General features: G+C 39.4%; 2 protein-coding genes across 10 annotated transcripts in view; both read right to left on the bottom strand.

The window, feature by feature from the left end:
* Positions 1-15447, bottom strand: part of ERR (estrogen-related receptor) — a 103730-nt gene that overhangs the window by 3352 nt on the left and 84931 nt on the right. For 7 of the 9 annotated variants that reach the window (XM_011313993.1, XM_011313992.1, XM_011313990.1 and 4 more), the window contains one exon: positions 570-1035. In XM_011313993.1, coding sequence (XP_011312295.1) covers positions 697-1035 — 339 coding nt within the window. In that variant the 3' untranslated portion in view covers positions 570-696. Of the gene's footprint in view, positions 1-48; positions 154-569; positions 1036-15447 lie in introns of those variants that run through there. The other 2 variants (XR_892719.1, XR_892720.1) reach the window with 2 other exon arrangements.
* LOC105272092 (uncharacterized) lies at positions 12367-14451 on the bottom strand. The gene is made up of 4 exons (XM_011313988.1): positions 14439-14451; positions 13955-14352; positions 13131-13396; positions 12367-12808 (listed from the first exon to the last, which is right to left on the bottom strand). Exons 2-4 carry the CDS (start codon positions 14208-14210, stop codon positions 12680-12682), a joined length of 651 nt encoding a protein of 216 aa, XP_011312290.1. The 5' UTR covers positions 14211-14352; positions 14439-14451; the 3' UTR covers positions 12367-12679.

The raw sequence follows: 15447 nt of genomic DNA, 5'->3' as shown, positions 1-15447 counted from the left end.
GAGCATAAAATTCGTTTTCAATGAATGTGAAATCGAGTTTTGAACAACCTGCTGAAAACTTGACTTCTCTACGGCTTGACGTAAAAGTTTTCCGTACACCAAAGGATTTAGGAAAGTAGACTTCTTCTACCATGATGGTTGATGCGGAACTATCTGGAATGATATTACAATAATTGTCAAAGAGATTTTTTCAAAACATTGACCTTTCTATCTAGTCTTTTTGAATGGATATCCGTAGTTTTTTTGAAGATTCCCGCATGATATAGGATCACATTGTATTGTCCTGATGTGTAAAATGCAAAAAGACAATTTACTGACCATTCGAAAAATAATGCAACCATGCCTTAATGACATAAAACATTACCATGCTTGCATTTTATTCATTTGTAGAATTTATATTTAGAAAAATGTTGGAAAGGCTTCATGATTTTTCAATTCAGAAATCAATCATAACAAACTTTTTTTTTTCTTTTGCATCTACATGTCTGTAATTTCCAATAAAATTATAGTTGTCCCTCGAAGTCATAATAAAAAAGGGTAAAAGCATCAATCTTTCCAAGTTCCCTCAGTAAATGACATTTTTTTAATTTATTGAAAAATAATTATATCAGCACCTTACTCCAACTTTAATCGCATGACCCGCGTATCGATGACGTTGAGTACTTGTGTATCGAGATGAATCGAGCTGGACTTGTTTCATCGATAGCTAGCAGCCTCCAACATTTCGACAAATAACTTATTCATGGGCACTTTACCGGTTCTGTAAACACTCGACCAGAATCTACGAACAATGCCGTCTGCTTGACGAAGACTTGGCATTACTAAAAACATATTCTGGGTCGCACGCATCGTTTGTCCTGGTCTCACGGCTGCCACACAGTCTGATAAGGAATTGAGAATGGAATCACGAAGACGGTAGAGCGACTGTGGCTCATCTAGTCTTATGTCACTGTTTGTCAGAATTAAAGCCTTCAGGACGTAAAATTCTTCTCGGGAGAGATTGAGTTTCTGCACTCTCTCGACAATTTGAATGCACTGAAATACATAAACGATAAATTTTAAATGATACAGGATTGAATGATTGTATGATCAGAGGTTACAATGAGTTACAATAACATACAAAATAAATGAGTTTAATTTTTATTCATACATAGTGGGGCATGGAACAAACCAAAGTAACGAGGCAGGGCAAAAAAATTAAAAAAAAAAAAATCATTTAGCGCAATCCCTAAAATTGAAATAATATTTAATTCCACAATCGTTGCGTTCTTCGAATCTTAAAGATACTTTTTTTGTCTTCTCGAAGAAACCTCCTCTCACGAATATAATTTATCTTCATCTCATGAAATGAATCTACTCTAGATAGCGCATGAATACGATTATTAGAAATATTTGGACAAATAATTTTTCAGTTGCCGTGGTGAGACTGAAAAATTTCGAAAGTAATTTCTTTGAATGTCTATCCGAGATACAATATGTCAGTGCTTCCAAAATGGTCCGGCTGCCAGAGCTTCAAAGCCAACCTCGGGTCAGGGCTGAGGGCAAGCGTCGCCGGCGAGCTTTAGCCAAGAGTACAATGACGAAAACGATATTATAATAATAGTATTATTTAAAAAATATCGATCATTATTACTATTACTATTAACAATTATTATATGGCCTTTATAATATAATTGATTATATTATTTAATAACAATATAACATAATAGTGATAATAATAAACTATACTTTGTAACGAGGCACTTTTTTAACCCCTCCCCAGCCCCCTAATTTATACATTTTATTTTGTCCTTAGGATAAGTTAGAATAATTAGGATTAAGGAACAATACGGAAGCAGGTTAGGAAACCTGTCACCGTTGGCTCCCACTCCCAAAATATTCCTTCCCTTTGCCCCGTGCTTCCCTCACCATTATACTCACAACCAGCAGAGACATCGCCGGCGACAAAGAGAACCCCCCCCCCCCCCGCCAGTCCTCTCGTCGTCACATGCAATGCGACGGAAGAAGCCAAACCCGCCCCATCTCGACGTCACTGCCCACGTGACCCGGAAAAAAAGGAACATCCTTGAACGAGCCACCCGGAATGAATAATAAAGACGAGGACACTTAATGACGAGTGTCCCCGATTAACCCCGATTATCGATGATAATCGGGGAAGAAGAAGCGAGGCTGATTGGCAGCCATCACTCGACATACAGCTGCCCCCGGATTTGCCGCGTGGTTTATAAAAAGAATTGAGATAGTTTTGAAAGGATAATTGAGAGAGTGTGGAGGTAAAAGTGTTGGAGAGACGGTGAAGAGAAGTGTGGAGGATTTAGTGAAAGGACCCAGAAGTGAAGACGAAAGGAAGGAGAAAGGCGAGGAGAAGAATTGGAGGAGGACAAACAGACAGGGAGGAATAAGTACTTCGTGGAAGGAGTTGCTGAATCGTGTGGCCGCCATCATCGTGACTACCCTCACGCTATCACCCGATCCTAACGATATTACCCTGCCCCGTGTATCCATTTCCCCCCAACGGTGAGCCTCTCTGTAAATTGATGTTGTCATTTTTTTTGTGATCATCAGAATCGTATAATTAAGTGTCGCCGACGAATTCCCCCTATTAATTAATTATTATCGGTCTCCTAACTTCTCCCCTTCTTTTTTTTTACGTAGTAATACTCGAGTCTTCCCCTTTTTTTTCTTCTTTTTTCTTTTCTCTACATTTCAGTATGTCTATTATATTAGCCGTGTTGCCGCAAGTTGGCTGGCAAGGGGGAACCTTTCCCTAGGTTAGTCTTAAAAGGCCGGGATAACGCACTTTTGTTGGTTTTCGTCTGTATTTTTTTTGTATTCACTGATCATAGAGAAATAGATCTTGTTAAGACCTATTCATCCGAGTGAATCATTTTCCCCTATGCCCTTCTTTTCTCTCATTTCAGGCCCTCCCTTAATACCAAGAGTTTTTCTCCTGTTCTTTCAATTAATATAAATTATCGTGGCCCTCGCTGGGAATTATTTCATTCTATTCACCGGCCAAGGTCACAACTTATTGAATTCTGATTATTCAAATTCCGATCTCTATATCAACTCCATGAATTATTTGACTCTATAAGTCAAGCACCAGCAACGGGAGCGCACCAACGAAGCCAATGGTCTTTGAGGGGGCTCTATTAATTGACGGAATCACTGGCTTGGAGGGAAATACGGGGGTAGCCTCAACTGCAAACAAAATCAGAAGCTCCAAAGGCATAGACATCCTGCAGTAGAAGACACCGAATTAGGGGGGCGGCGTAACTCCAGCGCTTACCTGTTGCTCGCAGATTAACTTGCAACACTGCAAGGCTGCGACTGCCCTACTGGGCCGCAGCCACACAAAAGGGCAAACAGATATATGCCTCATTCAGGAGTTCTGCTCTTATGGGGACTCTGTCAGAAGCTCCGACGTAAGTACAGCAGAGGGATTTATTACTCAGGATGAACTGGGACCCAGAACATCCATCTCGGTTAAGAGAGCATGAGGGGTCAGGCGAATGGCAAACTTCTGTCACAGAGACCTGGTGGAGGTAAAGATCAGGCTTCGGGGGCAAGGACCTAACGAGGAAACCGTCTTCTGCTCGGCTTATTTGCCTTAACCACGCTGCCACCCAACAAACAGTTGCAGCTGGTTAGCTGATTATGTGAGCTTCTGAAACATCTGACAAACGCGAATATAGAGATCGTGAATAAGGAATACAGTCTCACGTCTCACCGCTCTCACGTCTCGCGATACCAGTGCGTCATTGACATCAGATTGTGCAATCACAGGATGGCACAACGTTGTGTTGACAGGGGGGAGGACAGTGAAGTCGCACTCCCTGTTTATCGACCGATCAAGTTTGATGTCAGAGGGAGTGCGAGGATGGAACAGAAACATACCGGAAAGAATCCGAACACCACCGACTGAGACTCGTTTAGAAGGGACCTGGAAGGAAGGTTGGGAAATTCACATTAGACCCTCTAGTGTAGGCAGCTTAGAGGAACGGGTGAAGAATCTTTTCTGATCGGGTTAGTAGTAAGTGGCCGAGATTGAGGAATTTCCAACGTTCTCTCCCCCCTCTTGATCAGCAAATGCACGTGCGGGTGCCGACGTATTTCCCCTCCTACCTACTTCGAGACTATGGCGTTGAAGCGTGTCTGGACACCTTTACCCCCTGACCCTGACATAGGAAATTGACTTTAAATTATGAAGTCCCACATTTGTCACGATTTCCTTAAAAGTGGCGTATTGTTGGACAATAAACTTCCATTTTAAGCACAGTTCCAGTTTCCTTAAAGCTCGTATATTGTGGAAAAATAGGCTTAAGTTCTAAACACAATGCCTGTGAATAATGATTTTCTAAAGGTTGAATACTGTTGAGAAAAATGTTAAAAATATTTTTTCAAAATCCCTATCCAGATAAAATATGTCTAGAGGCTTTGTGAATGAATAATACAAGAATCATGGATGACTTTTATTCTTTAATTTATAGAAAATGATGAGTCACAGGCGTTGAGTGGCATATAAGCTTTGAGTTATTCACAGGTATAAGAGTACAGGTATAATCATTGTTTTCTTAGATATAATACAGTTTCTAGTACGATGGCACTCGATATGGAGCCCTGCAAAGCTATCTCGCTCATCATAATACAAATGGTACCACTCACCAAATAATTGATATAAATATCTCAGATTGCCATCAGGTTTCGCGCGCTTCGATATGTACAAGAAATTTGAAATGAAAAGTGACTAAAAGCCAGACAGTTCAGTTGGGTGAGCAGCCTATCTAGACATCCCGATCTAGACTATCCATGTTTACGGGAAATTTTGCTTATAAAATTATCCTGTTTCCCTTCCTAATCCAACCTAAATTAAAATTCTGTGCAACAATTTTCTGTAACGTCACAAGAGGCCGAAGCCTATAGAAACTGCTCCTCTTCTAAGCATAAAAAAAAATTTTACTGAAAAAAGGAATAATTCAGACCGAGATTGATGTAAAATCTGGTTATCAGAATGATTTTTTTCAGTAAAAAGTTTAAACCAGTGTTTCAACACGAGACCTTTCGCTCCGTAGGTCTCCACCTTATAAACTCGTCCACCGTTCCGTTCTTACATTTTAGCAGTAACTGATTTTCCGATTTTTTTTTCTTTATGAAAATTTGGAGAGAGGAGAGTTTGTGGTCGGAGAAATTATTCTACTGAAAATTTTTATAATTAAATTTTTTTATTTGAGAAGTCAAATCCGAGAAATTGTCTGAGAAATTCGTGTTTAAAAAATTTCGATCTAGAATTTAGACCTTTTTTCCCTGACCAACAAATTGTTTTACAGGTACATAATATATGGCACTTGGGTGAAACTTCGAAATGTTAAAGTAGTCTGTAAGTGAATCCATGTTTTTATACAGCAGCCTCATTCTTCTCGAGACATCGAAATTGTTAAGCAGTTCGGACCTACCAGATACGAAAATGAGGAGCACGCATGGTAGCGGTACCCTCTCATAAATGGCGCATAAGCGGTCACATGTTACCTCTTACCACGTTACTACATCCCCTCCACCATCACATAGGGGTCTTAGAGTACTGATGACCCACTAAATTGTCTGTTTTGGATACATAGGTTGTTTTGAAATTGTGAAAGCATTTGAAATGTGGAGAAAGCGGGATATGGAATTATTCGATAACTATTTTGTTCAACGCTTTCCAAACGGCAATTACAGGGAACATCAAAAATCTAATATTGCTTGGAAGAGTATAAGCATAGTTATTCATTAATATTTGAGCGCGGAAGACCATATTGCGCGGAAACATCGAAAGATTGTCTCAAAAAATACGACTACATATGAGGTAAACGATGATCTTGACACTGATGATTGTTGCTCCACAGGCAAGACGAAGAGAAAAACGGAGAATAAAATGCACACCAAGTGCCGCAGAAATAAATTATATACGGAAAAAAATGACGCGGTAGTATTCACAAATTTTCACAAATACTATACCGAAGAACCACTTGAATCCGATGAACCAATAGCAGAGAGTTTGCAAATCGTCCGTAATGCTCTTTGACTGAAAAGCATAGCCATTACAAACGAGAGAACATATGCAAAAAATGTCAGGACTATGCATTTTGTGGAGAAAGCGATACTGTGGAATAACGATGCATTATGATATAGAATGAGAAAATCACGGTGCCCAATAATTTATTAAGTAATTCCAATAAACTGTTTGATGAACATGTTTTTCTGAAAAATTTTTAAAACCACATCTACCCCCTTTCCATTTCTGAGACAATTGTTTAATTGTTAATTATCTCAAATACCATGAGGACTAGCAAATTTTATCAAAAAACCATTTCTCTTGTTAAGGAAATTCAGCAGAAAAAAGTTCTTTTGACAAAATCTCTTCGAATTCTCGATTTAAGAAATCATTAATGATTAATGAATGACTGGGGAATTACAAGGAGACTTCTACGGGCGCGCCCACGACTTTCCTAAATCGTGAGCAGTAAAAATATTGTCGCAATTATCAATTTTCACTTGATAAACCAAAAAAAGCCCATTGTGTTATAGTGTCAACTTAATTGTTTTTTAAATTGCATGAAGGTCATACAAAAAATTTACACGCGATTTGGAAGATTATGGCGTTTACATAATTTTTTCGTTATTTCGTCATTTAATCATTATTTTTGAACGACACTCAATTTTCTACCGACAATAATAAACAAGAATATGGTTTATTTTCTCACAACGATGTTTTTTATGGAACTTGATACTCCTTTTTTTTGCATCTCTATTTCTAGCAATGATCTCTCGCCCTTTCCGCGCACTCATATGTTCGCGCCCGCGACTCTTTTGTTTACCGAATTTTCTCAATATGTCTCGTCGTTGTGGTCAGTCGTTTTGTGACAGCAGTGTGTTAATCATCAAGATAATGGTGCGTTTCACGACAGCGGAGTACGCGGATATGGTGGCAGTGCACACAAGAGGAAAGCGCTGGAAGAACGCAGGAGTCTCCAAAGAGAGTATAACAAAGCTCTGGCGAGAGCAAGGGGCGGTACTTGAAAAAGTTCAGAAGTGGTATCGGGAGTCTGTCCGAGGCCTCGACTGGTAAAAGTCTTAGGAGGGCGGAGAGGCGTCATTCTGGGGTGTTTAATCAACCCAAAAGGAAGTTACATCGGACCTCGGAATAGACATTGGAGCTAAGTGAACACTTCCCTGGCTTCATTAAACAGGACGTCATGTAACAAGCTCCCAATATAACGAGAGACCAATATAAACTTCATGACTGGACTCTAGCAGTCAAAATCCTGCACGCACAAGGGGTAGAATGGACAACTAATTCCGTCAAACCTCTAAAGTAGCCAGGTCCAGATGGCATTTACCCTGTGCTTCTGCAGAAGGGAATGGACATCATCTTGGGACTACTTACAAAAACTCTCAGAGCCAGCGTGGCCTTGAAAACTCTACCACTGCGTACAGTTTGTCTGGTGAGAATTTTAAATCGTGTTTTTACCCAAGTCTGGGAAAAATGGCTACGTCAAGCTGAGAGACTTCAGACTTGTCACTCCCACTTCTTTCATTTTCATAAGGCTAAAAAGACTGATGGACAAATATACAAAAATCTCAAGTCAACGACAGGCTACCCACAGACTGTGACTGGCTGCGAGCTTCTATGGTTCCAGCAGGTCGTTAGGCAGAGATTTAATTGTTGTTAGAACCTGAAAAGGGATGCGGCTGAGGGAATGCGATTCTCAAAAAAATAAATAAAACATGTAATTGTCGGGGACAACAATTTTAATAAAGCAGAGTGTCTCGATACAATAAAAAAATAATAAATAAAATACCCCTAAATCAGTTAATCGTTACTGAATTGCACAATGTAATTTTAAAAGTCACTGTCGTCTAATTAAATTAACAATAAATGTTTTTCTGAAGTAGAATAATTTACAACAAAAATAAATAAATAAATAATTAAAAGTCAAATAATCAGTTCAAAAAAATAAATAATCAAAATTAATAAAATATCGTAAGCAACTGTGTCATGAGAGTCAATTGTTACGGATCGGAAAAATCAAATGAAAAATTAGAAAATCTCAAAGAAATTAGTCAAGACAAAATTCAGTGACTCGAAACTAGAATAACACAAAATCGATAAGTCTACGTGACCTTTCAACTCACAAAATGAAAACAAAACGGAGACAAATTTAAGACAAATAATTACGAGGTCACGAAACCTTCCAAGTAAATAAAATCAGAACGAAATTCAATGGCGAGAAGATAATCAAAATTAACAACACTGACAAAATTCTAAAAGTCGCGAAACTTTGACAATCCCAGAGAAATAATTCTGTCAGATAGTTACAAACAAGAATAATAGAATTATTTAAAATGAAAAATAATTCACTGATTGAAGTGGTCAGAAATTTCCTAATAGAAACGATTCACATATAATCCTGCAGGACTCGGACGTCCGAAACATCAAAAATAAATCAACTATCGAATCTCTGTCCACTGAAATAATAACAAATGAGAAGAGCGACCACCACCCTCACCCAAAACTCCTAATGATCAACATCCGAGATGTTGAGAATCCCCAAAAGTGGTAGAATGGCGTCCTTCAGCGTAATTAGTGTCCCTCGTCACAAAATCTGACACAGGTCCGCTCCAATTAACCACCAAACAGGAAGTAAATTTGCGACGCACGTGATTACACGCAACAGGTGGCTAACGCGACTTAACGATATGATTGGGGGATGACAACGTTATCATCCACCAATCCCAATTAATCGGGCATGCGCGACAGATACGAATTATTCCAAACGCATGCGCTCTCAAATTTTGCGATGCTTAAATATAATTTTCTGTTCGATAATAACGAGAATAATATCTCAGCGCTTCCCAAATATTTTAGAAATCATTCCTGGGGTATCTGCTACCCTCAGAGAGATAACTCTCACATAATTCATAATTAGCGAATTTTCTGCTGATCGCCAATCAGCCAAGTGTGTCAATCACTGCATCACTTTCGGTGTTATTACGGACTGAATTGTGGCTCCATTATCGGCCACATCCAAAAACCAGTCAAATGCCAAAATTTAAAGGAGCCTGACGACATCTTACAGCTTCCTGGAGATCCTCGATGATGCCTTCAGAAGGAGCGGGTAATTTTGATTTAAAATAAGAAAACAAATAAAATTTATTGAATACCCCTCCTCCCTCAGGACTCGTAGGTGACTTCCCGTCTGGTGGAAGTCAACAGAATGACGCGAAACGGCTAAGGAACAGTAACTGGTCAAAATATCACGTTATAGTGAATGAAACAGCAAACCAGAGTGTCGCCTGGTTGTTAAGGATACAATCAGAAAAGACCGTAAAATCCGGCAGAGGTGGGGGTTGGTACCTCTACAAATAGTTCCGAAACCATTCACAGACGAGAGCACAGAACGGTGGGGTTCGTCCATTCTTGCAACAGGACAGACAATGAGTTCCGAGAAGTTCCAATAAGTTACCCCCTAGTTGTTAAGGACACAGGTAGGAAAGACTGATAGTTTACCGATGAGCTGCCAGTGGATGAGTGCATGACCAAAGATCGTCACTGTCCCCTTTCCGGGGCGCAGTGAGAACACCTGGAGACTTCCCGCGAAATGCCGTCGTGGCGGATGGATGAAAATGGAACGCATGCGGGAGTACTGGGTCGCTCAGTATGCTAGGTTAGGGAGAAAGGGTCGGAATTCTTTTAAGTTGGCCGGTTTCCGTTAGCGTAGAGAGGTTGATAGGGTAGGGAGGGTGATCGATAGCAGATAGTCGGTAGGGTAGCAAGCGATCGGTAATTAGGTAATGGTAGAATGTCAATAGCGGCCTCTATGCGCTAATATGGCGAGAGCCCAGAATATAGATGGACCTGGGGTTGGATACCGATAGCTCAGCACTAGGGCTGCAAAGGATAGCCATATGCTAAGCAGTAGGTTATACAGCCGCACTTAGTCAACGAGGGAACGGCTGTCCGAACCGGGGGACGAGTGGCCCGGGAGAGCGCCGAGGCAACTCTGACGCGTGGAGTGGAGAGTGCTCACCTAGTAGCTCTGCTCCCCACTCCCGACTCACGTGGCTGGAGTGTATGGGGGATCATCCTTGGTGCTTATCACCACAGAAAGGATATCCCTGTCGGTAAAGTTTCCTGGAGCGCGCCGAATTCAAATATTTCCAACCAAGCTGTCCGGGTAACCCCTTTTCTGGACCCTTGGCCATTTGAATGCCCGCCCCGTTTAACGTGGCACAGTTCCCTGGACTAGATAACCCACTGTTTCGACAGAGGAATCTCATTGGAAGCCGAGGTTCAGTACTATAACCTCAACTTCCCACGCTTGCAAAATTAGCGGACCTAATCGGTACGCCAGATAGCCTTTATTCCGGCAAATATAATTATTAACGCGACGAATCTTGTTATACGTACGCCGAAAAATGAAGAAATTAATTTCATTCCAATTACCGACGTCTGTCTAAAAAATTGATTTCATGCAATTTTTCTTTTAATGTAAGACTAACCAATAACCAAGATTGGCGTTTAATAAAAATAATTTGTCTCACGGATTTTTATGATTATTTTCGTACAACTCCAAAGTGCAGCTGCACAAAATAAATTTTTATTGCGTATGTTGAAATATCATAAATTCTCAATCAAACATTTCCAAAACCGAATTTTTGTGGGAAATAAGGTGGTAAAAAAAATATATATAAGTGCCGAATGTACCTCAAGTATCTGTCTTTATTTATCTCCCTCTCTCAAGGGTCCCAGACATCTACGTAACGATGCGGTCAGGACATAGTCCACACTAAAAAAAAATCTGTAATATACCACAGTCCAAATCAACAATGTGACAGAACATATATTCCTTTTCACTTTCATGAGGAAATAATAAATCCCTTGTTTTATTGTTCCACTACTGAAAATATCTGTAAATAATTGAATTTCTTATAATAATCAAGTTGAAGAACTTTTCACCCTGAAATATTTTGCAATGTATTGACTACTGAATCAATTATTTGGAGATAAACTCCGACCTTATTTTTCTTCAATTTATTTTCAAAATAGAAGCATAATCATTTCATCGAAATAGAAGGTTCCACTGCAATACATTTTCTTTGGAAAATGAGATGATAATGATGATGATTATTATTATTATTTTCAAGTAATAAGAATATGGATATAAAAATGGTGTTTCATGAAATAATCTTATTCGTCGTTGGGATATGAAATCCGCCTACACCTCAACATTCTCATGTGGATAAGATGGAGTTCACCCTTGAAATAGTGGGACTAGTTTCAAGGGAGGGAAATTGTGGACCAAGACTGACTGCCATTGGTTTCCGAATTTCCCCCCAATCTAACCTGAGGTCACACCCTTACGGCAAAATGATAAAACTACTGGCAATTTGTTAGTTAGTGTTGGTGCGTTGCGGTACATAGTTTTCTTTCATTTGTAGAATCGCTGATTAAATTTCAAATTATGAGACCAACGTTAAAGTGAAAACCCGTTTAGATTGGGGTAGAGGCCAAAGTCCCCAAATTTGTTGACATCGGGAGCAACTTCGAACTTGATAAAAACAAAAGAGGAACTTGTGTAGGATCAATATTGCTCGACGATATTCATTTCCTTTCGAGACTTGAGACAATTTTGAGATTTGAAAGTGATTTACGAGGCTCAGGTCTAAATTCATTTTAAGACTTGTAAATGATTAAGTGCTTTTTAAGTCTCGAGATAAATCCCGGACAAATTGAGGACTTGAAAATCTCTCGATTATATTCAAGTCTGGAGATAAATTTAGTTCCAAATTTGTTCCAAGACTCGAAAATCACTGGATAATTCTCAAGTCTTGGGACAAATGTGGTACTGAATCATTAAATAATTTTTGAGTCTCGGGACAAATTCGGGACTGAATTAATCCCAAGACTTGTAAATGATCGAGAGATTTTCAAGTCTTGCGGAAAAATTGGGGACAAATTAAGGACTTGAAAATCACTTGATTATTTTCAAGTCTCGACATAAATTTAGTTCTAAATTGGTCCCAAGACTTGGAAATCCCTTGATTATTTTCAAGTCGCGGGACTTAATTCATCTCGAGACTTAAAAATGATCAAGTGGTTTTCAAGTCTTGAGATAAATTCAGAAGGAATTAAATATTAAAGTCTGGAGAGAAATTCAGTTATAAATTTGTGCCAATATTTGAAAATTCTTCGATAATTTTCGAGTCTTGGAAATACAAAAAAAAAAGAGATTTTTCGATAGTTGACATGATTTCAATGATTCATTGGTGAGAAATAAATGTTTTAAATAATAATATCCAGTGCAACAATTTATTAGAACTCGTCTACAAAATAATGGCGCGGTGGCCGTGTCCGAAAATAATAAACTAAAATAATTATTATTTTTCTCTTTTAATAATGTCGAAGATAATTTAAATAGGTTGTGACGACACGCATGAATTTTTTGTGGGTCATCTTTCCTTCTGTTCGGGAGACCACGTAATCTTCGATTGAATCGAGTACTTCGAGAGTGATTTTAGGCCATCCTTCTTTTCCTGTTGCTCTCATTGTTTTGACCTTTTCTACCCCCACAAGCTCATTGAGTAGTCGCCGAATATATAACGTATGGTCGTCAGCAACCTCATGGAGGATTCTCCTCAACTAGTGGGAACTTATGAGGTCATCACTGCCTTCAATCAAGTGGACATGATCTAGACTCTCTTCTACCCCTGACGGTCCAGCGATTGGAGCCTCAGTGACAGAAAGTCCAGTCTGTCCCTCCAGCTCGACCTCATAGAAAATCGAAATGTATTGCACCTGTAAGGATGTTCTGCCCCTGTCCACCTATTTCCACATTTTTTTTGTCGATTTCTGACAAACCATCGATTGGATTGACGCGAAAAAAAACTATACCGTTTATGCGGTTTATTATTCTTTGATAACTTACGAAGTGTTACAATGGTTGCACCATGAGAAAACTTCATGCGTTAATAAATAATCATAAACTGCAGAAATGGTATATCTTTTTGCGTCAATCGCATCGACAGTCTACTAAAAATCTAGAAAAAACAGGAAAATTGGATGAAAGGGGATAGAACATCATCAATCTTACTGGTTGCGGAGGAGATCGCTGTGGTTTTTCAATTTCTGAAGGTCCAGGATGTGCCGCGTCGAGTGGTTTATTAGCACGTTCCTGAGATCCCGTCATTCCGGGAGGTTCAGGATTAACTCTCGACTCCTCAACAGGATTTATCTTATCCTGAAATCCCTCATATGCTGATCTCCTTGTCGATGATTGAGGTGTTGAGTCGATTCCCTCAGATAATACCTCTGAGCTCTCAGCTGTTGACACCGATGAATCAATAGCATCAACAGCACCTTTTTGCGTGGAGGAAAAAAATTAAATTGAAAGAATGAGGAACGAATCAATTTTTTTCAAATGTTGTATATTAATCACAGTCGATATTGGAAAAGAAAATTTGGGGAGAAAAAGAAAGTCTTGAATAAAATGGAACGAAAACCTGAAAGGAAAAATACTGAATGGAAAGCCACCGGTTCCGTGCCTCCAATCTGGGTAATTCGAGGCCGGGCCCGGTGACGAAGACCTAGAAAAAATTGGAGAAACACCTGAAAAAAAAAGGAATGAATTGACTCCGGTTCCGTGCCCACGAGCTGGGTAGCTCGGGTCCGAATCCGGCGTATAAAAACTGAAAAAAAAAATGAACAAACACCTGAAAAGAGAAAAAAAATGATTGGAAATCCGCCGGTTCCGTGCCTACGAGCTGAGTAGCTCGGGGCCGGGCCCGGTACGGCTTGGCTGAGTGAGGCGATAAAAAAAAACGGCGGATTGAGAGTCATGAATCAAACGAACAAAGGTCGCAAATATTTTCCTCTTTTTTTTTAAGAAATATTTCTTTTCGGATGACAAAGACTCACTAGTCGGGGGTGGTGATTCAGTGCAGACCTGTTCCTCATCACTTTCAGGCGGGGGATTATCTTCAAAAATCACGCCAGATATTTCTGCGCTTATCTCATCCACTTGTAAGGGCGTCTCACTGCTCAATGAGTCGTCACTTGATAGGCTTAAGTTGCACGGAAATTCTGCAAACGTCAATTCGTAAGCTGGAGAACCTAGCGAGCTACTGGAAGACAGAGATATCGATGATGTTGGAGTTCCTTGGTTCGCTGGCATTGCAGGCTCACTAGCAGAGGGGGATGTATCGGTGGAGCAACTGGACAACGATTGTGCTGAGGCATCATCTGTTTGCACCCCAGCAGAATCCAATGACTCTGAATTGAGGATACCGTCATTTTTTCCAGATCCTTACGATCATCTATCGAGTATCAAAATAGAATCAATAACTTGAAATTCTTTAAAATCATCAAATTACGACTTTTCTTTATGTGGAGAATAACTTACCGCTGGTTTTAATCAATCGCGCGACGTACTTCCGATCGCTGAACTACAAAACTGGGACTTCCGGTCCATTATCAATTAATTTAACGCGTTCAGATTCAATAACGGAATGGGTTTTGGGATTTCTCCCCGTGAAAAGCACGAGCGAAAACTTTTTCATGTCGGTGGTGAATGACAAGGGCACAATGAAACGTAAACAAATGAATACATAAAAAGTGAAGTCGAAAAATTGGGTTCGTTATTCAATTCGAGAAGGGCAGGGCAGGGGTTCTGAAAAGAGAGAAAAATGAGGAATCATTTAAGGAAGAAAACAAGGAGAATAATCTAGTGGTTGAGCGGCGATCTGTCAATATGTAGTGATTTTACTCAATAATGAGCCATTCCAGGAGAAACTCTCCGAAGAGAGTTTTGCCGAATGGAGGCATTGTAATCGTTCATATTTAAGTGGACAAATTTCAGAATTATAGATAAGGGAAAGCGGAGCAAAATGAGTCGTTTCGACTTTTCATTCAAATATTTATAATTCAGTAACAAATACATGAAATAAGTCCAGTTTAAGCGCATTATAAAAAGGAAGAAATGTACTTTTCATAGAAAAAAAATATTACCTTTGAGCAATAATTGAATAAATTATTTACGAAAGAAGTTTCTACAGTCCCATTGTGTCCCGCTTCCCTCCATAAATTGTCCTATAATTGGAATTTGACGAATGGCAGGGTGCCACTTCGCCACTCGATCATTTTTTTTCGGATTTGATTGTCAAACATGTCGTAACTCGAACTGCAATAATTACACTTTCTTGAAAATTAATTTTAGGCCCTTTGAATCTGTAGAAGGAGTAGATTGATAGGATACAGTCGACGGCTTTAGTTCCTTGGACTTTTCTGACTTGTACCCTACAGAAATAATAAAACGAAATTGTACAAATACTTTTTGGGACCTGCAATACTTTACGTTTCTCGAAATTAATCAGAGTCGATGTTGCTCTTAGGTACTCATAAGGAGTAAATCT

The sequence above is a fragment of the Fopius arisanus genome, unplaced genomic scaffold (assembly GCF_000806365.1).
Source record: "Fopius arisanus strain USDA-PBARC FA_bdor unplaced genomic scaffold, ASM80636v1 scaffold00137, whole genome shotgun sequence".
NCBI classification, from domain to species: domain Eukaryota; kingdom Metazoa; phylum Arthropoda; class Insecta; order Hymenoptera; family Braconidae; genus Fopius; species Fopius arisanus.
This window is presented reverse-complemented; position numbering and strand designations above follow the sequence as displayed.